This window comes from Palaemon carinicauda, chromosome 37, assembly GCF_036898095.1.
Source record: "Palaemon carinicauda isolate YSFRI2023 chromosome 37, ASM3689809v2, whole genome shotgun sequence".
Lineage (NCBI taxonomy): Eukaryota > Metazoa > Arthropoda > Malacostraca > Decapoda > Palaemonidae > Palaemon > Palaemon carinicauda.
This window is the reverse complement of record NC_090761.1, coordinates 65,291,008-65,318,650: the sequence shown is the minus strand read 5'-3', so window position 1 is coordinate 65,318,650 and position 27,643 is coordinate 65,291,008. Positions and strand designations below refer to the sequence as shown.

The window sequence follows — 27,643 nt, the reverse complement described above, 5'->3', positions numbered from 1 at the left end:
CCATCCCAGTCTTAAACTCGAAGAAGAGAAGCAGGAGCTATAGAGCCTTGTTGGCATCAGCATAGGTGTTGCTAAGCCTAAAGTCAAAGAATTCCTCTTAGCCTCCTTTGTAAATTTCACCCACTGCAAAGGAGGCCATGCCCTATGCTCATCACAGGAGAATGACAGTGATCAGCCATGGCCCCAGCAGAAGATACTTTCATGGAGACCCAACACAGGCTTGCTCAGGCCACAATTCCCAAAGGGTTTCTCAGGGCAAAGCTGCCTATCTGCTCTATAATCTCTCCATAAACAAACAAAGAAGCTATCTTTCTAAAAAAGAAAACAAAAGCCAAACAGCCAAGTTATAGGCAGAGGAGAAGTACAGCCATGCTGAACTGCGGCTAAAGTCAAAGTGAGGGTTGCTCTACCTGGCAAGTGGATGAAGCCTACCTATCACCCACCAGCAACCGTTTACTTTTTTACAGTAATACTCCTATTTAAGGATGATGTTTCGTATTTGTGTAGTTACAAAGTTTTACTGTATTGTAAGTAGAAAAAATATACAAATTTATGCTATTTAGAAATAATTAGCTTGGTCTTCTTTATTCGAACAGTGCATACTTTTTTTTTTTTTTTTTTTGTTGGGAGTGATAAAGTTTGATGATCTCCAGCACCTTCCAGCTGTCATCCCAATGCTGTCTGAAATAAGAATATTTATAATTTCTCATAGGCTGATATTATAGAAGTTTTATGGAATGAAATGTGCTAGGAGTCTTGGAATTTCCAAGGGCTAATTATGATGGGTTCATGAAAGTTCCTTGTATCTTCTTTCTTAGCCTAGAATTCTAGTATCCCATTACAAGTACCAAAAAATTGTTACTTGAGAATTGTTAAGTAACTGGAAAAGATCATTCATATAAAACTATATTACACACTAAAAAACAATTATACTGGGACAGATATCATACCTATGTTGAAATTTAGACGATTAAATCCTTTGGAAATGGAGAGAATATTAATGGACTAATTTTTTCTTCCTTACAGATGGGTGGCCGCTTTAAAAAAAGCGTCGCAGGCTGAGTTGCCATCTCCAGTTCAATGACGAGAGCGGCAAGTGATCGAGGCCCTCATTACATGTCTGTGAGAACAACATACACTAACTATTTGGTTACACTTAAAACATATAAAAACACATTCCTTTACACCATTGTATTTATACAAACACAAGATGGCTTGGAGAGTAATGATGATAATGTGTTTTGTCATTGTAAAATTTACACAACAAAATTTTATTGTCTTTTATAACATATTCCATGTTCTGAACTATGCTTTAAGAAGAGTTGATCTTCGATTAAGTGATCACTAATTTTTAATTGAATTTTAATTTTTACAAAGTTCCCATTTGATAAAATTTTAAATTTTAACATATTTAGGTTGGATAAAGCCAATATTATCAGACTATATGTAAAGCAGAAATGATTTTTTATACTTTTACAGAAAATCAAGATATGGCAACAAACAAATATGACAGTTGAATGAATAATTTTTTTTTATATAATTGAAGTAAAAATTACCCATAAAGGGAAAACAAATTGCAATGTTATGCATATTGTAAAATTTTCCAATGCCATTATTATCATTTTTGTGGTCTGTTGTTTACTCATAGAAAGAATGGTTTTCATCATTATTGCTCAAAGCTAATGATAATGACATACAATACACTTCTTTAAATGTCCAAATAACATGATACTTGCATTGTGACATCCACAATTAGGAACTAAGACCAGAAATATAGCATCATCATTTTATGACCGTGTTACCAGATAAATTATTACAGTTTATCAGATCAAAATCAAACTGTTGTCTCTAGATTTTCTGTGGCAAAAGAGGAATACTGTTGAATCATTTTAAGCTTTGTCAGACAACGCAATTATCCCTTGTACATCTCTGAAGTTTGCAATTTTAATTACATTTCAAACTTACAACAAATAAAAACTTTTGTAATCAAGCATACGAAAGAGTACAATAATCACTAAAAAACGTGAGACTTGAATTAAAGTGATTAACAGTGTCCTTTGAAATGTTGCCCCCTGTTTCTCTATAACTGTTAACTTGGATAATACTGTACTGCATTGGTAAAATGTATGGAATTATAAATTATCAGGTAGTGTTAAAATCTTGAGTGTAGATTGGAATACATAAATGTACAATATATCTAGATTAGCACTGAAGTGTTTGGTATTGGACTTCTAAATTGAAACTCCATGAAGTTTTCATCGAACTTCTTCCGTAAAGTTTACCTAATGAAATAATAAATGATGAGAATTATTGAAATAATCCTTAATGTATCAATGACATAGCTAAGTAGGTTCTGAAATTTGATGGGGTTCCAATTTACAGTGTTTGGAAGTACATCTGTGATGGATGAGCAATATAGAAACTTCTAGAAACCAAGTTTTCTTCTTCATGGCTTGTTGTCATTAACATGTGCACCTGCCTCTCTTCTTCTTTGCTTGTCATTTTTCTTTTACGCTTCACACCATTTGTTGATCGTTAGAAGAAAACTATGAAAATGCCTCGTTAAATGAAAAATCATTTCTAATACGATGCTTGTATGACTGATTAAGCTGTGCTTACTTTAATTTCAGTAAATTCATTTTAAAAGTTTTTTCAGCAAATTTCCAAGTCACTCCAAAATTACTCAATACTGTAGAAATTTTCAGTTGCCAACAAGAATTACATATGTAGCAGGTCTGGTTATAAGAGGTTATTAACTTTAAATTAAACTATGAAAAAAGACAAATCAGTAGATGGAGTTAATAGCTTCTTGAACCACCTTCTCACAAACAAGTTGTACTCACAGAGCGTGTAGTCTCGCTCACACAGCCTCAGCTACTAGTTGTGTATAATGTACAGTTTCAATATAACATTTTCACTTCATTCAATTTGCACGCTTTATCCCTCCCTTTTTTTGCTATTAAATAGTAAAGGATGCACAGGTTAACTCTGTCTAATGCACAAATTTCTTTATAAGTAAACGTTGTAAAAAGTTGCTCCTTCCAACATTAGCGAAAAATTACTGTCTCAATGTTATGTAGAAGTCTAGTTCATGCAATATTTTCATGTAGTTTATTGCTACGTTCAGTGTGCCATATTACTATGTAAATATTTTTTACTCATGCAGTATAAGAATATATTGCTCTTTTACAAGAAGAAAACAATTGGACATATCAAATTTATTGGGAAGATTTGCAATCGGTCACATAAACCAAATTTTTCCCCTCCTCTTGCAAAAAATGTAAGAGGTTGCAAAATATTTGGGATCTCCTAATTGGGGACTTATGCACATATGTATATAAAACAGTTAGCCCTGAGGAGTTTTATATTCCATGTTATTTGGAAATAGATTAATATAAATCAAATTTAAGGTAAATATATAAAACTGTGGGTTTTTAATAATGCAAGCCATTCACAAGTCTATATTTACAAATTATACTGTACATAATTTACCATTAAATGGTTCCTAATGAAGAGTTTATATAAAACTCAGTAGTCACACAGTATACTATGATTTGGATGAAGTGTGGTATATTAATTGCAAGCTCTGACAATTTGCAAGTTGATGGTGCTATGTTATGTTGAAGATTAATGTAGTGTAATAGCAGAATTATTGCTGATATTATGATAATGCTGTACAGAGTTAGTTTCAAACACCAGAACAATTTATCTCTTAGCTATGCTGTTGGTTACAGTGTAGTATGCCAGTGTATGTTTATAAACAGAAAACTCAAAGCATTGTACTGTACTAACTGCTCGCAAGAAATCTCATGATCATACTAGTCACTTCTGTACATTTCTGAGTATGGTAATGCTCTTTCATATTTTTTATGTGAATAGTAAAAATTGTTTCCAAGTCAGACATTTGTTGCATGTCATCAAGATGTAATATTCATCGAAGATGGCATTTTTATTCTGAAATATTAAAACTCTTATCCAAAATATTGTAATATTTCATACTTATGTATATATATTGTGTTACATGATTTTTATTACATTTGCAAATTATGAGTAACATTTATAAATGAAAACATCTAGCATTTTTTAAATCCTATTCAGTCTCTTTAATATATGTAAAGCCTTTCACCACCAGTACAATATATTTATATGTATATATATATATAGTTAATGAGAAAGAAAATGCATTTTCATTTTGATGACTTTTGTATTTTGATTATTTTTACACTTAGATATTTTTACCATTTTTAATTTACCCAGAATCTAGTAAAATTTATTTCTCACTTTTGAAAGATAAGTACAGTACTATATTCAGAACTTTTTCGCATATTTATGTACTCTTTCTCTCCTAATATGAAGACTTGTACTGAAGAACATGCTTTCATCTTATAGTTTCCTTACAAATTTATAAATTGGATGAAATACATATAAAATAACTTCTGGGAATTGTTATTACATTAAGTTTTCCTAATAGAAAATGACAAATTCGTAGATAATTTGTGTTTTTCCTAACCATGCAAACCTTAGCTATTTAAATACGGTATTACTTTCGGCGTAGCTGAAGTGACGAGCCATTAATTGAGGGGGTAGGGGAGGAGTAGCTAGCTACCCCTCCCCCTCACACACCGGTGAACTAGTTCACTTTGCTTAGAGGTAGGACTTATCCCGGGGGACAGGGCTGGCGGCCAAGTTTGATTAAATAGCTAAGGTTTGTATGGTTAGGAAAATACAAATTATCTACGAATTTGTCATTTGTTCCGTAACCGAAATACAAACCACGCTATTTAAATAGGGTGACTTAACCCTTAGGAAGGGTGGTAAGTCCCAGCCATACTGGCTTTGGCTTTTTCCCCGGGGACTCAGTATCTGAGTAAGTAGAACTCAAGATAAGGAGTCCCTGCACCTCGCAAGTACCTTGCTCTGCAAGGATCACGGCCTACGTAAGCTTGTGTGTGAAGGAATGAAGTGTGACTCGTCCTAGGAAGTTGACCTGGAGTCCTTTAGATGGAATTTTAGGTTAGGACGTTCCCAATACCACCTCGTAAGTGTATGGGGGACGCGACAGTATTATCTTAATACTAGGAACACAGGGAAGCATGGTTTACCTGCAGTGGTTTGAGGTAGGCTGTGCAGAGAACCCAGGATGCTGCTTTCCCCAAGAGAGGGGAGAATGAAGAAAAGAATAAGGGCCAGACATACCTTTCCATTCATGCAGACTAAAACCGGGTAACAATGCCCTCAACCTTCTGCTACTTGTCCATTAAGGAGCCTGAGGTTTAGACCAGCTGTTGTGCAGCCACCACAGGGCCGATAGAGAATGTATCGAGCCTCCTGTGGGTCACATCTTGCAGGTAGTGGGCTGTGAAGGTCGTTTGACTCTTCCAAACCCCTGCTTGTAGAACCTGCGTCACTGAGTAGTTTCTCTTGAACGCCAGGGACGTAGTGATGTCTCTGACATCATGTGCTTTAGGGCGACGTGACGGAGGAGGGTCTGGATTCAGGGAATGGTAGATGACCCTGCGAATCCACGCTGAGATAGTATTCTTAGTGACCCTCCTCTTCGTCCTTCCTGTGCTCACAAACAATGCTTGCACTCGAGGACGAACTGCAGCTGTTCTTTTAAGATAGAGCCACAGACTCTTTACTGGGCACAGTAGGAGATGGTCTGGGTCATCTGTTGCAGAACGGAGACTCGAGATCCGGAAGGAGTCGAACCGGGGGACCGGCACTCCTGGATTTTGAGTCTTAGCTACAAACTCGGGGACGAACCTGAACGTTACCTCCCCCCATCCCCTTGAATGGGCGATGTCATACGAGAGACCATGAAGTTCGCTGACTTGCTTGGCCGAGGCCAAAGCATGTAGGAACACCGTCTTCCAAGTCAGGTGGCGATCAGAAGCCTGGCGTAATGGTTTGAACGGAGGTCTCTTAAGAGCCCTGAGGACTCGAACCACGTTCCATGGAGGAGGTCTCACTTCCGACTGAGGACAGGTAAGTTTATAACTTCGTATGAGTAAAGAAAGTTCTAGCGAGGAGGAAATGTCCATTCCTTTTAGCCTGAAGGCAAGACTTAAGGCTGAGCGATAGCCTTTCACTGCCGAGACTGAAAGGCGCATTTCTTCCCGCAAATACACAAGAAACTCCGCTATTGCTGGAATAGTGGCATCGAGGGGAGAGATACCCCTTCCACGACACCAACCACAGAAGGTTCTCCACTTCGCCTGGTAGACTCCTGCGGATGACTTTCGCAGGTGTCGAGACATCCTTTCCGCAACTTGTTGCGAAAAGCCTCTCTCTGTGAGGAGGTGCTGGATAGTCCCCAGGCGTGAAGCCGAGATGTTGGCGTGTGGTTGCTTGAGTAGCTCGTGTCGAGGAGGGAGTTCTCTCGGGAGTAACGTCAGGAGCTGCAGAAGGTCCGGGAACCACTCTGTGTGATGCCATAGCAGAGCTATTAAGGTCATTGAGAGATTGACCGATATTCTGGTCTTGTTGAGCACCCTTCTCATCAGACAGAACGGGGGAAAGGCGTAAACGTTGATGTTGTCCCACCGTTGTTGGAAGGCATCTTGCAGAGTGCCTTGGGGTCCCGGACTGGGGAGCAGTACAGCGGGAGCTTGAAATTCAAGGCTGTCGCGAACAGATCCACCGTCGAGGAACGCCACAAAGTCAAGACTTTGTTGGCTACTAGAGAATCCAAAGACCACTCGGTACTCACTATCTGGGATGCTCTGCTCAGACTGTCGGCGAGCACATTCCTTTTGCCCGGAATGAGGCGAGCTGATAGTGGAATCGAGTGGACTTCGGTCCATTTCAGTATCTCTACTGCAAGATGGGATAGCTGTTGTGAAAAGGTACCTCCCTGCTTGTTGATGTAAGCCACTACCGTGGTGTTGTCGCTCATCACCATCACGGAGTGACCCGCCAGGTACTGTTGGAACTGTTGAAGAGCCAGATAGACGGCCTTCATTTCTAGCAGGTTTATGTGGAGGCACTTTTCTGATTCTGACCATAGGCCTGAGGTCCTGTGGTTCAAAACGTGGGCCCCCCCACCCTTCTTTTGAGGCGTCCGAGAACAGCATCAAATCCGGGGGGAGGACAAGAAGAGCCACTCCCTTTCGGAGGTTCTCGTCTGTCACCCACCATTGAAGGTCCGTCCGTTCCGCAGGACCCATAGGGACCAAAATGTCCGGAGAATCGTGACTTAGATTCCACCGAGACTTGAGCCGCCATTGCAGGGATCTCATCCTGAGGCACCCATTTGGAACTAGACGGGCCAGAGAGGAAAGGTGACCGAGGAGACGTAACCACGATTGGGCTGGGAGTTCTTCTCGTCTGAGGAAAGGATCTGCAACCCTCCTCAGCCTTGCTATCCTGTCGTCTGATGGAAAGGCTTTGTGGAGATTGGTGTCCAAGATCATGCCTAGATATACCAGTCGTTGAGATGGAAGCAGAGAAGATTTCTTGAGATTTACCATGATCCCTAGATCTTGGCAAAGTCCCAGAAGCTTGTCTCGGTGTCGAAGAAGGGTCGACTCCAAGTCTGCCAGGATCAGCCAGTCGTCCAGATAACGAAGTAGACGAATGCCGATCCTGTGTGCCCACGAAGAGATCAGGGTGAACACTCTGGTGAAAACCTGAGGTGCAGTGGAGAGACCAAAACACAGCACCTTGAACTAGTAGATCTTGTTGTCTAGGCTGAATCTTAAGTACTTCCTTGAAGACGGATGGATTGGGATCTGGAAGTACGCGTCCTTCAGATCCAGTGTACACATGAAGTCTTGTGGTCTCACTGCAAGTCTGACCGTGTCTGCTGTCTCCATGCTGAACGGAGTTTGTTTGACAAACCTGTTCAGAGCTGAGAGGTCGATGACTGGTCTCCAGCCTCCAGACGCCTTCTTTACAAGAAAGAGTCGACTGAAGAAGCCTGGGGACCCGTCGACGACCTCTTAGAGAGCATCCTTCTTTAACATGGTCTCGACTTCTGCCCATAGGGCTAGCCCCTTTGCTGATCCCATGGCATAGGAGCTCAACGACACTGGATTCGCTGTCAGGGAAGGAAGAGATGTTATGAACGGGACGCGATACCCTTGACTGATTACGGAAACCGTCCAGGAATCGGCCCCGAGTTGCTGCCACCTGGTTGCGCAACTTTGTAGGCATCCCCCCACTGGTGGACATGCAGGGGGATTGCCAATCCTAGCGTTTGCGGCCTCGGCCGCTCCCCCTAGGATTCTTGCCTCCCCTAGAGGACTTCTTGCCTCTCCTGTCTTTGACAGGAAAGGGCTGCTGTTTGGACACTGTTGTCTTCGCTGCCGCTGCCGGTTTCGTCGTCTTGGGCTGGCGAGGTTGTTGTTGAGGTGCTGGAGGTTTGTAGGGCTTCGATGTGAGAGCCCTTTGGAGGAGAAAATCCTGATTGGATTTCCTCCACCTCTCAGCCACCTGTTCCACATCCTTTGGCTCAAACAGGCTCTTTCCCATAAGGGAAGAGTGTCTGAGCTTGCGGACTTCTTGGAGGCCAGCTTGACCCGAGGAGAAGTCACCACGATCTCTACTCCTCTCTTCCTCTTCAGAGGGGTCGGAGCTGCACTTGGTTTGGGGCCCAAATCAGAGAAGGCAGGCTTAGCAGCCTGGACAACAGCTCTGATAAGGGACTCAAACCATGGCTGCTTACTGACAGACACAGTGTCAGACTCCCTCTGGAGGGAAGGGAATCGGGCGATCCTTTGGAGTAGAGACTACAACATGGCCTGCCTGAAAAGAAAGGGAAGAAGATGGGTGCCTGGGCCTATCTGAAGATCTCCCTTCCTCCTGCGAGCGCGCTGGTTTGAGCTTGCGGGGGGGGGGTTGAAGACGACCTAGCTTCTCTCGTTTCTGACGACTCGTTTGGGAGCTCGCATTGCAAAACCCGGTGGAAATCGCGCTTGGGCTCACGCGAGGGAATAATCCAAGGTGCGAACGTTCACGCACCTGTGCGTGCGCGCGGAGATGAAGGCGCAGGAGCGCGTGGGCGAGTTCTGGCGAGCAGGAGAATGATAGTGAGCAGGCGAGCGATGACGCGCAGGGCGTGCAGGTGTGCGACTGCGCACAGGTGACGGTGCGCGTGGGCACGTAAGTGAACTACGGCAAGCAGGCTCGTGGGCGCGATTGCGTGCTGGGGAGTGATGGCGCCTTTAGATCGGGCTCCTAACAGATCTAAAGTGCCTAAGCCTTTGGAAGTACAGCTGAAAAATGATGCTAGAGAAGAAGGCTTGTTAACAGCACAGATAGCAGAGGTAGGATATCCCAAGTCTCCTCCTTGGTGTAATCCACCTGTTAAAGTATGTTTTACGGCAGGAGGGAAAAATACCTTACCTAGTAGGGTAATGAAAAGTGAGTTTTTAAATCATGCTGCTCAACATCATGGGAAACATGTTTTTACAGATGGCTCCAAATCGGCTGCAGGAGTTGGAAGTGCAGCTGTGGTGGGGGATATTGTTATTAGAAGGAAACTCCCATCCTCTTGTTCAATTTTTACTGCTGAGCTGTACGCAATAATTCTTGCAGTCCAACATATTTTTAAAAATGGCAACCAAAATAGTTTTTATACAATTTTTACAGATTCCAATAGTGTTTTACTCTCATTAAAACAAATTGTGCCAGGCCATCATCTAGTACAAGAGGTGCAGGACTGGTTAGTACTTCTGCAGTCTAGGAAGAGTATCAGTGTTCACTTCTGTTGGGTCCCTGCCCATGTTGGGGTGGATATGAATGAACAAGTAGATAAGGCAGCAAAGGAAGCTTCAGGGCTAAGTAATCCATCCCCCTTTGAGTATTCCTTACAAAGATCTTAAAAGTGAGATTCATCTTTACTGTAAAAATAAGTGGCAAGCTCGATGGTCTGAACTGACCACCAATACAAAATTGAAACAAATCCACCCATTGGTGGATAAATGGTCATCTTGTAATTCTACAAGTAGAAGGGATACCATTATTTTAACTAGGCTGCGTATTGGCCATACACATGCAACGCACAATTATTTAATGAAGAGTGGGGAAGGGAGACAGGCCCCTCTTTGTAATACCTGTCAAGTGACAATGGATGTTAAACATATTTTAGTCGATTGTCCTGTTTTTAATCTTCAGAGGAGGACACATTTACTCCAGGACAAACCTTTAAGAGATATACTGGGGGAAAACTGTAATACCCTGAACTTGAGAAAATTTATACAAAGTATTGGGTTATATTACGAGCTATAATTGATTTTATTAATTTATTTATTTATTTTACCCTTTTAATCCCTATTTATTTCACATCTAGATTTTATTGTATGAAAGTGTTACGATTTGTATTAAAGGTTAAAATGATACTAAATGGTGTGAGTGTACAGATATGATTGAATGATTTTCGTTATATAGCGCTGAATGGCCTTTGATGCCCCAGTGCTTGGCTTAATGCCTAAATCTTATATTCAATTCAATTCAAGCGTGGAAGCGCGAGGAGGAGACTGCTCGTGGGCGCGCAGTATCTCGGAAGCCTCTGGAAGGGCGCACGGTAGGAACTGGAACCTGTGCGCGCGAAGGTGACTGCGCACGATGGTGCACAGGCGAGGGCTGACGGGTGATTGAATTGAATATGGGATTTAGGCATTAAGCCAAGCACTGGGGCATCAAAGGCCATTCAGCGCTATATAACTAAAATCATTCAATCATATCTGTACACTCACAACATTTAGTATCATTTTAACCTTTAATACAAATCGTAACACTTTCATACAATAAAATCTAGATGTGAAATAAATAGGGATTAAAAGGGTAAAATAAATAAATAAATTAATAAAATCAATTATAGCTCGTAATATAACCCAATACTTTGTATAAATTTTCTCAAGTTCAGGGTATTACAGTTTTCCCCCAGTATATCTCTTAACGGTTTGTCCTGGAGTAAATGTGTCCTCCTCTGGAGATTAAAAACAGGACAATCGACTAAAATATGTTTAACATCCATTGTCACTTGACAGGTATTACAAAGAGGGGCCTGTCTCCCTTCCCCACTCTTCATTAAATAATTGTGCGTTGCATGTGTATGGCCAATACGCAGCCTAGTTAAAATAATGGTATCCCTTCTACTTGTAGAATTACAAGATGACCATTTATCCACCAATGGGTGGATTTGTTTCAATTTTGTATTGGTGGTCCGTTCAGACCATCGAGCTTGCCACTTATTTTTACAGTAAAGATGAATCTCACTTCTAAGATCTTTGTAAGGAATACTCAAGGGGGATGGATTACTTAGCCCTGAAGCTTCCTTTGCTGCCTTATCTACTTGTTCATTCCCATCCACCCCAACATGGGCAGGGACCCAACAGAAGTGAACACTGATACTCTTCCTAGACTGCAGAAGTACTAACCAGTCCTGCACCTCTTGTACTAGATGATGGCCTGGCATAATTTGTTTTAATGAGAGTAAAACACTATTGGAATCCGTAAAAATTGTATAAAAACTATTTTGGTTGCCATTTTTAAAAATATGTTGGACTGCGAGAATTATTGCGTACAGCTCAGCAGTAAAAATTGAACAAGAGGATGGGAGTTTCCTTCTAATAACAATATCCCCCACCACAGCTGCACTTCCAACTCCTGCAGCCGATTTGGACCCATCTGTAAAAACATGTTTCCCATGATGTTGAGCAGCATGATTTAAAAACTCACTTTTCATTACCCTACTAGGTAAGGTATTTTTCCCTCCTGCCGTAAAACATACTTTAACAGGTGGATTACACCAAGGAGGAGACTTGGGATATCCTACCTCTGCTATCTGTGCTGTTAACAAGCCTACTTCTCTAGCATCATTTTTCAGCTGTACTTCCAAAGGCTTAGGCACTCTAGATCTGTTAGGAGCCCGATCTAAAGGCGCCCTAACATATTTACAGTTAGGATTGTTTCTCACAGCAAGGGACCTAGCTAAAAACCTCAAACTCAACTCCTCTCTGCGAATGGAAAGGGGAGGTATGCCAGAATCAACATAGAGACTGTCAATGGGAGATGTTCTGTAAGCACCTGTGCAGATGCGAAGCCCAGCATTGTGAACAATATCAAGTTTTCCAAGTAAAGTCTTTGTAGCTGACCCATATATTTGGCATGCATAGTCTAACTTGCTCAGACACAAAGATGTATAAATTCTAAGCAAAGTTGTTCTATCAGCACCCCAATCAAAATGCGATATCACTTTCAGAATGTTCAGTGACTTCTTAACCCTGATAGATAGGTCATTTATATGGGGACCAAATGTCATTTTCTTGTCGAAAATGACTCCAAGAAACTTGACACTATCCTCATATGGCAAAATACAATCATTTAAGAAAAGGGTGGGGATCTCTTCCCTTTTACGAGTACGAGTAAAGCGAATGGCTTTGGTCTTCTGAGGAGAAAACATGAATCCGCGAGAATTTGCCCATGCGGAAGCAGCATTTATTGCAATTTGAAGATTCTGGCATGCTTGTAGTGCAGATGATCCACTACAATAAATTGCAAAGTCATCGACAAATAGTGATCCTTGTATGCCAGGAGGTATGTGACTAATGAGACTATTAATTGCAACAGCAAACAAGGTCACACTCAATACGCTGCCTTGGGGGACACCTTCTTCTTGCATGTAGGATGAAGATAGTTCTGACCCTACTCTCACTTTAATGGAGCGGTTTGATAAAAATTCTTCAATAAAAGAGAACATATGTCCTCCTATACCCCACGAGGCCAATTGCTTTAAAATACCACCCCTCCAGGTGGTGTCATATGCCTTTTCGAGGTCAAAAAAGACACCCACCACCTGGTTTTGGTTAGAAAAAGCATTTGAAATTTCCCTTGATAACATCAGCAAAGGGTCCAGAGTACTTCGGTTCTTCCTAAAACCAAACTGTCTGTTAGATAAAAGATTTTTTGATTCTAGATACCACACAAGTCTGTTGTTGATCATTCTCTCAAATAGTTTGCATATGCAACTGGTCAAGGATATGGGCCTATAACTAGATGGCAGTTCTGGGTCTTTACCAGACTTGTGGCCTGGAATTACAATTGAAGTATGCCAGGAATCAGGAGATGTATGGGAAGCCCATAGACCATTAAAGGTTTCTAATAAAAATTCCTTGGTATCCACTGGAAGATGTGATATCATTTCATACCGGATGCCATCCTCACCTGGGGCAGTTAAAGAAGAGCTGGAGATAGCATTTTGCATCTCCTCCATACTAAAAGGCAGGTTAAAAGCTTCAGTATTTGAAGAAGCAGGAGGAACAACAGATGTTGATGCTCTAATTTGTTGAAATGCTGGGGAATAGTTGTCAGCACTTGATACATGAGCAAAGTGCTTAGCAAGAACCTCTGCTACATCTTTGGGGTCAGATATATATCTATTATTTTCCCTTAATATTGGTAGAGGCTTAGGGACGAATTTACCTTGAAGTTTTCTAATCTTGTCCCATATTTCCTTTGAAGGAGTTTTGGTATTAATATTAGATATATATTTCTTCCAAGATGCTCTCTTTGCTTTTTTAAAAATTCTTTTTTGTTTGGCACAGGCTCTGAGATATGCTATTCTATCTGCTAAATAGTTTGTCCTCAAGTATCTTCTGAAGCAAGTTCGGGTCACTTTTCTTGCGTTGCCACATTCTTTACTCCACCAAGGAACTACAGAGCGATGAGGTAAACCGCATGTTTTAGGTATAAACTTGCTAGCATTATCATCAATAATATTTTCAAGATGTTGATAGGCATGCACTGGAGATGTAAATTCATCATATTCTTTATCAGTGTGTGAACAGTTTTCATAAGCTGCCCAGTCTGCCTCATCTATCTTCCATTTTGGTGGACACTGAGAAGGAAGATTATGGACATAATTTAACATTATTGGCCAATGGTCACTGCCATGTAGGTGTTCATTTACTGACCAAAGGTAGTCCAATCGAATGGATGAGGAACAGATTGACAAATCAATGGCTGATGTAGAGTTGTGGAATACATCATACCTAGTTGGAGAACCATCATTCATTAGTATTACATCATTGTTGTCGATTAATTCTTCAACAAGATTACCCCATCTATCGCACACATTTCCACCCCATAAAGTATGCTTTGCATTAAAATCACCCATTAAAATAAAAGGGGCAGGAAGCTGATTGATCAAGTCTTGGAGGTCAGAAAGTCTAAGCCTTCTTGGATTACCAGCATGATCTAAGAGGAAAAGTTCTAAGGATGGTTCAATATATAGCGAGCATAAAGTAATTTTTTTCCCGATATGAGTTCTAACTGCACATGCCTGTAGTGGTGTATTGAGTGGGATTGTTTCAAATTTTACAGATTTGTGAATAATAAAACCTGTACCACCTTGAGCTCTTGCAGCTTGCAAAGGAGGGGATCTACAAAAATGATAATTGAGTCCAGGATTAAATGGTTTGTCACTGATCTTGGTTTCCTGTAGGCAAATTACCTTCGTGTCTGAGTCCCTGGTTAAAGTTTTTATTTGCTCAATGCTAGTACTTAGACCTCTGCAATTCCACTGGATGATAGACATTATCTTTTGTTATTATTTTTCTTTGTCTCATTTGTCTTTTGGGACTTTTCAGATGAAGCCATGTAAGGCCTGGAGATGGAAGGCTTTACTAGGCCACCACTCTTCTTTTCTTTCTTTCTAGGATCTTTATAAGAGTCAACCTTAGGATCATGAGCAGTAGGGCACTTACCTGACTTAGATGAAGGTGAGGATGATGGGGACCTTTTCCTCTTTGGAAGATCTTGTTTTCCAATCTCCATCAAATCAGGTAGAGATTCTGCCTGAGACAATACATTTAAGGTGGTGGAAGCCACATTGGCTTCCTTGGAGGATTGTGCTAGAACTTCAACAGTTCGAGCACTTAACCCAGAAGGCTGGGCTACTACCTCTAGGGGAGATGCTCCTATCGGTGACAATACTTTTGGTGTGTTGGACACCATATTGACCTCTTTGGAGGTTTGTGCTCTGGCTTTTATAGCCTGAGCACTTGACCCAGATGGCTGGGCTACTACCACTAAGGGAGATGCACCTGACGGGCCAGGTGCTGCCACTGGTCCCCCTGTGGTAGTAAGGGGTAGTGGATTATAATCTTTTGTTGGCATCTTAACCGCGCGAGCAAAATTAAGTTGCCGATTGAGTAAATGCTTTGCATAACCTACACTTATATGTTCAGCATTTGCTTTCAAGATTGCAGCTTCTTCATTCTTGTATTCTCTACATCTTTTATCATTTGGTTTATGATTATCTTTACAGTTTGCACAGGTTGTATCTCTGTTGCATTGGCCATGTTCTAACAAAGAACAGTTAATACAGATCTTCGTATTATTGCAGTACCGGGAAGGGTGACCGTACTTGAAACAATTAAAGCATTGTAAAGGCCTAGGTTTATATTCTCGAACACGTACTCTTTCATTCTCAATAATTATATGATCTGGTATAACAGGGGTTTCAAATGTTAAAACTACCATGCTTGTTTGAGGAATCTTACTTACTTTCCAAACATTAGCAGGGCACATGTCCAGAATTTCTGGTTCTGAGAATTCATATAGATCTTTATCAAAAACTACTCCTTTACCATAGCTGAAGCTCATATGTGGTTTAATATCCTTAATAGGATCAATTTCTGCAATCTTCATGCCACAAAGCATGTGAGCTTGAGTATCTGATTTTGCATTAATCAAAACAGATTGCTTACCGTATCTACTAATATCCTTACTTTTAATTAAACCAACTTTTTTTGTATAAATTTACTCATCTTATAATAGTTATAATTATCTATCTTTCCAGATGCAATTATCCATGTTGGGGGCTTGGGGGTTCTTACTTCTGGAAGTCTATGCTCTATTTCTTTTTCCATCCATTCTTCTGGTTTATATACCTCTAGGTGTCTTGGTGCTTTATCACATAAAGCCCCAGAAATCAAACAATTGTCAATTTTTATGCTCTCTAAATTTTTATTTGCTTCTAAAGCAATCTCAAAACTTGAAAATGATACCCAAGCTTCCCAAAAGCCTTTACTACCATTAAGCTCCATTAAAATTTCTTTGATTGCTCCAAATCTACAGAAGGCTTCATGAATTATGTCATAGCTACAACCAATTGGTATGTTTTTTAAGTGGAGAATTTTCAGATTTTTTGTTGGATCTGGTAATGAGCCAGAACCAGAGAGTAAAGTATTACGGTTATTACAAGCATCATTTTCCACCAGTGCCGATAAATTGTCTTTAACAACACTGGTCAAAAAAGTATTGTTGGAGGAATCCTTTTTATTGCCGAGGTTGTCAACAGAGCTTTCCCTATTTAAACAAGCAGAAGTCGTCAACGGTGTCTGGGGTTCGCCATTTGATCCAGGGGTACGGGGAATATTAAGTTTACTCATTAATTATTTTTCAGGGGGAGGGAAGGGGGTCATAATAACAATGAAAAAAAAAAACAATGGAAAAAAATATAGTTTAAGGGAGAGAAAAAATTAAGACTGTCTGAAATTCCAAAGAAGACACCGTTAGCCTTTCCTGGAATTAATTTCTCCACCAATGACACCTGTGAAAGCTGCTTACCAAATGTCCACTCCCTACCCTACCACAAAGGGATGGTACCACTATGATTAGAGTGGCTCAAGTGTATGCCAAACCCGCTTGATGGGACTGAGAGCATTTCATGAATACAATCATCCCCACTCTAATCATAGTGGCAGGCAAACCGGACAGAATGCCGAGAGTCCTATCTCTATAAAATCGCCAACCCCTGGAATCCGAAGGCCAAATTTCCTAAGAGATAGTTCCGCGTGCCAGTATGGGAATACTGACACTCCTAGGTGTCCAAACATTTTCGGGCAGTTGGCAAGACCACCACAGCTCCCACAATTGATTTTGAAATAAAAACCGATCATGGATACAATGTCCCCTCTAAAAAACCTGGACAGTGAAATGGGTAAAAGAGTTTTGACAGCAAGGTTGGAGACAGCTGATAATTATGAAGGAGGAATAAGCAATAAGAGGTAATAGAAAAAGAATGAGAGAAATTTAGAGTCAAACTGAGGAAAAGAAATTCCCCAGTTCGAGAGCCCTCTTGCCCGTCACAAGCCTTCAGCACGGGAATGATATGCCGTGCTGAAGCCCAATGACTTCATCAAGGCATTCTCTCGTTAAGAGGGGGGCTGACGGGTGGGCGAGTTCCGAGGGCGCGCCGGAGATCGCTGGCGAGAAGGCGAGTCTTCTTTCCTGTGCTCAGATCCGAAGATCGAGGGAGCGCAGGTGACCGATGGCGCGCGCTGGCGAGCAGGAGGGGAGCGCTGGCGAGCTGGAGATCGTGGGTGCGCAGGAGATCGTGGGCGCACGTGGCGCGTAACAGGATCAGGGCGTGCAGCTGTGCGCTGGCGAGTAAGAGATCGCTGGCATACAGGAGATCGCTGGCATACAGGAGATCGCTGGCGTGCAGGAGAGCGCTGGCGAGCAGGAGATCGGTGAGAGCGCTGGTGCGTTGATTCTGCAGCAGGAGCTCGCTGGCGCGTTGTTCCTGGCATAGGATGTCTCTGGGTCGTTGTCTCAGGAACAGGCGAGCGGTTGCGCACAATTGCGCGCGAGCGCGCAGGAGAGCGTGGGGATACTTGGCACTTAAGGGACTTGCCCACATTGTGAGCAAGCCCCTTTTGCCCCGAAGAGACCGGTGCCCGTTTGAAAACGGGCTGCGTGGGCGCCCACAGCGCGTCAGCTGCCAGGAACGGTGAAGGAAGGTCAGCAGGTCTGGCAGACGGAGGAGATCGCGAACGATCTGCAGAGAGGTCCAGTGATGCAGCTGCAACGGTCAAAGCACGGTGAGGAGGATCCTCTGCAGGGGACTGCGAAGGCGAGGAGTCGAAAAGGCGCCTCCTAACTCCCTTGTGGGGAGAAGGAAGGCCTCTACGGTGAAGAGGAAGACGAGCCTTGCGTCGGATACGTCTTCTGGGAGAGAGTTTCTGTTAGTGAACTCCCTCGAGGGGGAGAAACACCTGCAGGAGAGACCGTTGGACTTGACCCCTCCCTCAAAGGATGTTCGGAGGGGGGAACCAAGCCTTCAGCAACATCAGCACCCAAGGCAGAGGTTTGACCCACCTCGCCGGAAGCCTCTGCCACAACAACGTCGACGATAGACAGAGGGTCAACCTCCGCTATCACCGGCGACTGTTTGACAGCTGCTCCCAACTGGACAAGGTCAAACAGGGCTTCCCTGGAGGGCGAACCCTTAAGCCCCAAGGAAGCCCAAAGCTGCAATAAATCATCATTAGCAACATTAGATAAATCCTCCCCCGGAGGAGGAGGAGGAGCTGCCTCGCTATGGGAGGCAACTCCCTCTCCCGAACCCCGAGGTCGGTCAACACAAGTACGGCCTACGCTACCACTCGACGGCCTCTAGGGAGAGACTGATCGAGTGGGAGCTTCGGAGGAGGTTCGGGCAACGAAAGAAGAGTCCTTGGAGATTTCCTTCTTCAAGGAGATCCTTGAAGGAGAAAGATCCCGCTTGGACTTCTTCTTTCGGCGCCGGGAAAACCTCTCCCACTGGGAGGTAGACCACTCCCTACACTCACAACAAACTTTATCCTTATCACACCGTTGGCCCCTGCAGAACGGACACAAGGTGTGAGGGTCCGTCTCGACCGCCGACATATAAGTCCCACAAGGGCGGTCGGGTAATCCGGGGCATTTCCGCATGATAAAGAGAGAGGCCAACTTCCAAACACACAACTGAAAGAAAAAGCAAAAAAGATTAAGGCTGTCAATACGCGAGGGTGAGAGCAGACACATCTGTTCATCACCCGAGCCAGAAGCAACGTGAACTAGTTCACCGGTGTGTGAGGGGGGAGGGGTAGCTAGCTGCTACTCCCCTACCCCCCTCGCTAACTAGCGAGGGGGTAGTAAACCCTCGTTAAAAATTTAATGGCTCGTCACTTCAGCTACGCCGAAAGTAATACCCTATTTAAATAGCGTGGTTTGTATTTCGGTTACGGAACAATTCTCAATTAAGCGTAAATTTCTACACTGATATATTCCAAAAGATATATAAAATTGGATGCAAATGAGAAGTCATTATTCTTGTTCAAGAATTCATAATCCTTGCTCTTCAACCTATGCTGAAGAGCAAGTTGGGAAACTAGTAAACTACAGTACTCATTTCATTAGCTACGTTTTGAATGGAAACTTGTGATTAACTGTCGTTAATAGAAAGGACAACTACTGCAACTCAATCTTTCAAAATTTACCCGAGATGCAACTTGGGAAATTGCAAAATATCACTAATTTTAAAAGTAGTTTATATTTTTCCTAACTGGAAACTGCTGTCAAAATTTGTAACGAGGTGTGGGTAGCGTGTGGCAACCCCACGTGCCTCCCAGTTCACAGAGAAGCCACTTTGACCTTCACCTAGAACTTGAAGGATGGATGAGGCCAGACGCATAACTTAAAGGACTGACTCAGGTTTGTATAGTTTAGAAAACTAAATTTATTGTAAAATCTGATTTATTCCTACACAGATACAAACGTTCGTCCTTTGATGGGAGACATTCTTGGGAGGGAGGAAGTTCTTATAACAAAACTAGGTGGGTTAAAGTCCTAGGATGTCTAACACTCCAACCACTACTTCCTAACACTTGAGTATTAAGGAATAGGACTAAGTTACTGTTATAGACAGGCTGTCGTGGAAGAACTAAAAGGGTATTGTATTCGTAATGTAAGGCTCAGTAAATCAATGGGTTTCCATTGCTAACTGAACCTAGCCTCGTCAGTTGTAAATCAATATTCGTTGCAGCAACATATCACTCCAACTGCTGCACTCCGAGAAAAAGGAGGGAATAAAAGAAAAAGGGCCATGCATTCTTATTCTCGCCTAGAATGATGTAACCATTATCTTAGACAAGAAGCTTATTGTCCTGTGAGGGAGCTAAATATCCTACACCACCTGATGAGCAGGTCCTAAGGAGAAAGTGTTGAGTGACATGTGGATGCATTCCCGTAGATGTGCTGTGAAGGTCATCTGATGTTTCCAACTACTGCCTTCAGGACTTGGACCCCTGACTTAGTGAGCTCATGCCTGTTTCAGTTGTCCCAAGTTGTTCGTCGCCTGGTCCAGCAATGCAATCTATTTGTGGTTTCCTGAAGCCAGAAATAGTTGATGTTTTTGGTTATTTTCTTCTTGAGTTTTCCTGCACTGATGAAAAGGTTCTGCAATCGTAGTCTGAATAGTTCAGTACTCGAGGTAGCGTCTTAATGCCCTCATAGGGCATAAGAACAACTTATCTGAATCATGCAGTCACTTCTCTACGGGATAAAATTTAAAATCAATAAAATATTGAATGGTTCATGGGCGGATTTTGTATTTTTGCTGCTAATTCAGGGACAAAAGAAAATGATACTTTCCTCCAACCATCTTGTGTGGCTGTCAAGATACGAAAGTCCATGTAACTTGCTTACCTGTCTTGTCAAGACCAAAGTAAGAAGAAAAATAGTTTTGAGGGTTTGGTCCCAATCTGAAGGGGGGTTTGTAGGTGGACATTTTAAGATCTTGATAACTCTCGTTACATTCCAAGAAGGAGTTTTGAGTTCTCTTGTTAAACAAGATTGCTCCATACTTTTAACCGACATTGACAGTTCCCATGAAAATGAAAGATCGACTCCCTTCAATTTGAAGGCTTGGCTCAAGGCTGATTGCTAGCCTTTTACCACTGAAACTGAAAGGATTTTTTCTTTTCGTGAGAAAACCTCCATCAGCTGGATAGTAGCTCTGAGAAGAGTACCCCATAAAACGGCACCAATCACAGAAGATGGCCCATTTGGCCAGATAGACTATCTTAGATGTCTTCTGAAGTATCCAGATTTCTCCTTTGCTGTTTTGCAAAAATAATAACTCTTGCTCTTTTGAGATGCTGAATAACTTCCACCACCTTTGAAGAGATAGGTATGTCAGGGAACTGTGGTGTGTCTGAAGATGTGGTTGGCAAAGAAAATCCTGTCAATCGGGCAGTTGTCTTGGAACCTTGGATAACAGCATTAGCAGGTCCAGGTACTATTCTGCATATTCATTTGGGGGCTACTAATACCATTTTGAGGTTAGGGATATTCCACACTTTGTTGATTATGTCTAGGCCTTCCAACTAATGGTGGAAAGCATCGTCCAATGGTGTTGCCTGATCAGGTATCAGCGAGAAATACATGGGGAACTTGTTAGTAAGTTTCATATCATGATGATTGTCTGGGAACCCCAAAAAGTTAGAATGTTCCTCACCACTTGAAGATGAAGGGACCAATCTGGCCTGACAATTTGCCCCAGTCAACTTAGTTTGTCAGCTATCACATTCCTTCTCCCTGGAAAGGACCTGGCTAACAGGTGTAGTGTGGTGTTCTTTACCCAATCAGATCTGACTCTCTTGCACACAAACTAGGTGATAAAGAGAGTCTTTGTTTTGAGACCAGTGTGCCTTTAGACACACCCCTCCAGATATCTTAGATGTAAACAGTCATGGGGAGCTAGTTTCTCCAAAGATAACAAGTTGCCTAGAAGTTTGTTACCATAAATGAGTCAGAAGCTGTTGGAGATTTAAAAAAGGGTGGCACACCCCTTTGAGTCTGGTTACTCAACTGCCTGATGGGAAAAACTTTTCCTACTGTCATGTCCACTCTCATCCCTAACAACACCCTCTTTTACTAGAATGTGAAGTTCGACTTCTCCAGATTCACCACGATCCCCAGATCCTCGAAAAATGAGAGAAGTCTGTCACGGTGCTGCAGGAGTCAACTCTTGGAGAACAATAGAATCGGCCAATTAACAAGATATCTCTGTAACCGGATGCCACTGGCATGTACCAAGACAAGTTGCTAGCTAGAGAGAATCAGAGGAACCTCCTTGATTTATGCAGCAGTATTTTGAAATATGCATCTCTCTAATCTAGAGAGAGCATATACAGTAGTTGTTCTTCCTGATTGCATTTCTTGCAATACTGTCTGTCTCTCCATTCTAAATGGTTTTGAAGAACAAACTCATTTCACAGTAGAGAGGTTTATTACTTTTCACCAGCCCCCAATCTACTCTTCTACTACAAAAATTTGGATGTAAAAGACGGGAGACCTAGCCAGGACTACTTGAAGAGCATCCTTAGCTAACATTTGGACTTCCGCTTGTAGGATGTAGTGTTTCTGCAATCCTAGAGAATACGATGATGACATTGTTGGAGTTGAAGTGGGGAGGGCGAAACCCGATGAACATGAGGTACCCGTACCAGAGGACTTCCACCATCCAATCCTCCACCATGTGGTACTGTCACCTTGCCCACTGGCTTGAGAGGCATCCCAACACAACCAGTTGCAGCAAGGGATTGCCTCCTCTAACAAGACCTAGCCCCTCTCCTGCGTATCCCTCTTCTTGGTTGGTCGAACCTGGAGTGAAACAGCTTGGCGGCATCAGTCGACCTTCTGTAGGAGAATGCTAATGGTGTCATTGGCCTTGATTTGACTACCGTTTTCCTAAGAGCACTTATAGAGGCATGGTCGTTCTTGAATTCTTTTCAGGAGATGCTGCTGCTTTTCTGAAGGAGACTTAACTAAAAGAGCAAGTCTTTGATTAATTTCCTCCATTTTTCTATAATTCCATCTACTCTTGCTCTTGCTCTTTTGAGATGCTGAATAACTTCCACCCTTGAAGAGATAGGTATGTTAGGGAACTGTGGTGTGTCTGAAGATGTGGTTGGCAAAGAAAATCCTGTCAATCGGGCAGTTGTCTTGGAACCTTGGATAACAGCATTAGCAGGTCCAGGTACTATTCTGCATAAAGTATTCATTTGGGGCTACTAATACCATTTTGAGGTTAGGGATATTCCACACTTTGTTAATTATGTCTAGAGGGAACAGGGTAGGATTTTTCATAATTGGGGCATTTCTTAAAATTATATACTCCTTTTGTCCAATCTGCCGCATGAACTAAGGCTATGGTGATCATCCAGCTGGGTGCAGGCCTGATAGTGTGTAACCTGGTCCATTCTATTCCTTAAGCGTGTAGGTGAGCATTTGTAGCGAGCCGCTCATGAATCCGAAGGAGAAAGCACCATTGTGGGCCTAAATACTCTTGCATCTGTTAACGAGTTCTCCAAAAGGCATTTCCTCCTAATTTAAGGGTAGATCACGTCAATCATAGCTTAAGAGCGCTAGCACTCAGATCGTAAATTGCTACGCGTGAAAATTGTCAGAGGAGCACAATTGTTTGTCGATGTGTCAACTTTTAACAGGAATATGCTGTTCTAGTGCAAGCAAGTTTTGCACTCATGAAGATGATCACGCTAAATCCTCATCAGCCAATTGTTCACTATGAAGTCATCTAAAAACTCCCAAGGGAAAGACCCCTAGAGTGCTAAGGGGAGCACATTTTCTGAGGTTGGCACGCTGAAAATGTAGATCATAGACAAGCGAGAGATACTACACTTATTTTGAACGCCGGAAACTCTTTCAAGTCGGAAGGAATAGTACTACAAAGTTGGCGAGCATGTTCTGTAGCTCATAATTGTGCGCAAATAGGAGTGTGCTCTCTCAATAGATAGCATACGTGAACAGTTGTCTGTTCAACTTCCAGGAAGGGCGCAAGGAAAGAAGTGAACCTGCTACAAGTTAAAAACTCTCTATGAGAGCCTTCCTCAAAATCATTATTGTGTGCCTGATGAGTGAGATCCAACAAATAATATGCACATTGTAGGGGGATTGCACATTCGCAAACAGGTGAGGGATATCCAGGTGAGAGCTCAAAAGAATAATCACTCACTAGAAGAGCTTCTTGCTTCCCATAAGACTCAATTCCTTTGTGACGGAATTCTTCCGCAAAAAATGTAATTATATGCCTCCTGTGAGCAGTCTAAGTTAGAAGAATGTTTCCCTGAAGAAGGTGTAGCCAGTAAAGGGCTAGGAGGCGAGAGAGGGTGTAAGCACTTCCTTAAAGCTAAAAGTAACTCTCAAGGTGAGGATAGCTTTTAAGCTATTCCTACCGAAGAAGACAACCTTAAGTTGGGAGAGCTATGGACTCCTTCCACAGATGCAGAAGACAAAGTAGGCTCCAGATACAGATAAAGCTAAGGTTTGTAGGACTCTCTCTCTGGAAGGTATTACTTCTAGCTTTAAAGATACCCATAATGTCTTCGGGGTGTCAAAATTCAGTGTCATCTGAAAATGTTTTGTCAGATTTAGCAAGAGCAGAAGAGCTATCTGCTCCTCTTAGGGAAACAGTTATTACCGTCTCACTCACAGCTTGCACCAGGGCTAGGTTATCATTGTCTTCCTTCACACTGTATTTCCCTGGAGGAGGGTGACAGATATGGATCAGAAGCCTGCGTTTCAAGAGGAGAAAGAAGATTACCAGCAGTTTTCTTAGCCTTAGCTACAGAACCGAAAGAGGAAGAATCTTGCTTGGTTTCCTTTTTCCTCTTCTTGCAAAACTCCAAATCCACTGGAGGTTGATCACTCCCTACACTCCTCACAAGGGAAAACCTGCATAGAGTCATGCCCTTTAAAAGCAGTACATAAAGAATGGGGATCCACATTCGGATTGTTCTTGAAAGTCCCACAACGTCGTTCAAAAATTCAAAGGCAAGACTGCATGCCCCCACATGGTTTCTCCATGAACCGGCACAGAATCAATCAGAAAAGAAAATAAAATTAATAACACAAGTTTGTCAACCAAGAATACGTTTGTACAACTCGGCTTCTTAAGTCAAAGTAGCTTCTCAGTGAGTCTTCCTTCACTACCCACAAGTAACTACCAGACTTGTGTTATAAATTTTAATAACTGCATTTTCCAGCAAACTCCCCTATTAAAGGACAAAGGTTTCTATCTGTATAGGAACAAATAAAGAAGATGGTGCAGGATTGTATAACAACATTACATGTAATAAGTGTTGCAATTTGAGATAGAATTACTTCTGTATCATTTTAGCTCCACAGAATGTGCATCCTTGATGAGCTTATATAACCCAAACAAGTTGTTTGTTATCAGCCCAGCATATCAATTACAAACTGTACTTCTTTCCTAAATTACAATAAGCTGGATGGAGAAAATGTTGAAAGCATGTTGGATCACTTTATGCAAACAGGCAAGGAAATGAAGATGCAAATAAAGCACCCAAGTCTATATTAACCCTAACACTTCCCAAAATGTTTATCAGATATTGTATCACCAAAGTCCACTGCAATGAATCAACAGTAAGGTTTGTGAAATAATAAAACTGGTAACAAATAAAAATAGGTAAAACTTACAGCAGGGTTCTGGCAGTCATCAACACAACAGAAAAGAAATGTAAAAGTGGTACAATCATGTCTGGTCTGAGAACTGGATACACCCTTCTAACACACGGTTAGCTAATGGCCACCCTTCTAGCCTCGGTTTTCATCTGAAGAAAATACAACATATCAATAAAAATAAAGCTGACATACAAATAATAATCCCCTTTTGTGCAATTCGAAAAAACAAAAAAACCTTTCTCGTACTAAAATGCTGTAGTATACAGGTAGACCTATTTCAAAAATAAAATGATGGTATTTGACTCTCATTAAACCTTGCAACTTTGAATTTAGTGTTTGTGAATCATACTTAGACTTGAATTAAACATTCTGGATTTTAAATCAGATGGTGAGGACCCAAATCAGCCTTGAAATACATTAGATGGAAGGGTAGAAAAATAATGAAGATGCTTACTTAACAAATACTTCCACCACTAGTAGAACTTGAGCAGCCCTGATTTATTTCAATATGCATCATATCACTGATATCCAAGATGGCAAAAGTTAAATGGTGCCTCAAACTATCTGTTCTGAGAAATGCTGAAAGTTTAATATTTCTTTAAATAGAAGCCAAGAAGGTGTAAACAGCCTAGTTTCTTGCACAGTAATCCTTACCTAATTAACACTGACATAAAAATATGAGCATATATTAGCAGGATCACTAGCCTTAGCTAAAAACTACATACTTCCTTCTGGAATATTTCTTCATCATGGTTCTCTACCTTACACTTAACACCCCTCTCCTCCAGCGCACAGACCAACTAGTTTTGAAATCACCGATACCACAAACCTCACCGTGTGAATTCTAGAAGGAGCATTTCAATATTGTGATATGCCTCCGACTCATCAATCAAGCTGGACAAGAGGTTTTGTGGAGCACCTTGAACTCTTCGGAGAAGAAGCTGCGGCCTGATGACATCTCCGCATGAGACTTCAAGAGATTCAATATGAGCGTCACTTAAGCTGAAACCACTGATGATCCCAAACCTGTTCAGCAGCCTATAACTGAGGAAATCGTCTCACTCGGGAAGTCAATGAGGATAACATTAATGAGCTTCTTCAGGAGCACCAAGAGGAGCTTACGACGGACGACCTGAAGGAGTTGGAGGCCATGCAACTGAATGTCATCCATGAACAGTTCTCTGGCAGCGAGGGGGAGGACGACACATGACTACGACAACGGCAGAAATAAAGGAGATGCTATATCATTATCATAGAATGGCATTTTTCATAGAAAAGAAATGCCCTGAAAAGGTTCATACAGGTCATGTTCTTGCTCAGTGTAAATGGCATTTGCCCAAGTCATTTCAGGAATATTTTAAAAAGCAGGCAAAAACAAGCTTCCTTGGATCGTTATTTTTCAAAGAGGCCATTAGTAGGCCAGGGTGAAGGTCAAACTGATCTGAAAAAACAGAAAAGTGGAAGTGAAGAAGAAATTGATGAAATTAGAAAGTACAAAACAAAAAGTAAAAAACTTTTAAAAATTAGAAAGGCAAAAATAAAAATAAATTTAATTTTAAGTTTTTAGTAGGTTAAGTGTTAATGTTTTCAGCCAATTGTTAACATGTTTCGTTAAGTGTTCATGTCTTCTGACACTTGTTAATGTTTTCTGCCATCTGTAATCGTACTCTGCAGGCACTTAACCTTTCAGCCATCACCTCACTCGAAAGGTAAGGTTCCACATTTCTGTACATTATTATTTTCCATTTATTAATTACTTCATTTGCAGGTATTAATGGTTAGGTTAGGTATATTGAATGATTCAAATGTATTTGGCTCTATTTCATTGTGGCTTGTAAAACGTGACTCATCATACGAAGAAATCATGGTTTGAAAGCCAGTCAAGAATGAATTAATTTCATATCCTGAGGTATTACTGTACTATTTATTAGACAGTGCTTTGGTTTACGATAAATCCGACACTGAACCAATCACAATTTAGGAGCATAATGATTTACAAATATCCCGTTTTTACCAAGTCTTCCCTTCCATTATTTATGCCAGAGACTGTTTAGCACTTCGCACTCCTCACACCATATAGCTGAAAATTCTGTGCATACTGTCCTGGTTTAGTCCCGGAGAATATACTTCAGGAGCAGGAAGATTTCTGATCTAATTGAAGGAATTTTTGAAAGATTATGGAGTGAAAAAAATATAACTATCATATTTCCTTTTGTTATGAAATTAATCTATTTACTTATTTTCATAATTTTTTCCTTCAAAGTTTGATTTGATTTTTCAAATTTAATGTTACGATGTTCTTGATTCTCAGCTAACTAAACTAGATATAGCCTTTGTAAAGCTTTATTGCAATTTGCTAGTTTGCCATCAACAAGCCCAT

The 27,643-nt window shown here is 41.6% G+C and overlaps 1 protein-coding gene and 1 long non-coding RNA gene across 4 annotated transcripts in view; one reads left to right on the top strand and one right to left on the bottom strand.

Annotated features, from left to right (window-relative positions):
* LOC137629741 (FYVE, RhoGEF and PH domain-containing protein 2-like) overlaps window positions 1-4,493 on the top strand; it is a 475,513-nt gene extending 471,020 nt beyond the window's left edge. For all 3 annotated transcript variants that reach the window (XM_068361338.1, XM_068361337.1, XM_068361335.1), the window contains one exon: window positions 1,027-4,493. In XM_068361338.1, coding sequence (XP_068217439.1) covers window positions 1,027-1,084 — 58 coding nt within the window. In that variant the 3' untranslated portion in view covers window positions 1,085-4,493. The remainder of the gene's footprint in view (window positions 1-1,026) is intronic.
* LOC137629742 (uncharacterized) lies at window positions 449-27,429 on the bottom strand. The gene is made up of 3 exons (XR_011041599.1): window positions 25,279-27,429; window positions 951-1,120; window positions 449-681 (listed from the first exon to the last, which is right to left on the bottom strand). It is a non-coding gene; the product is annotated as an uncharacterized lncRNA (long non-coding RNA).
* Window positions 27,430-27,643: the final 214 nt, after the last annotated feature.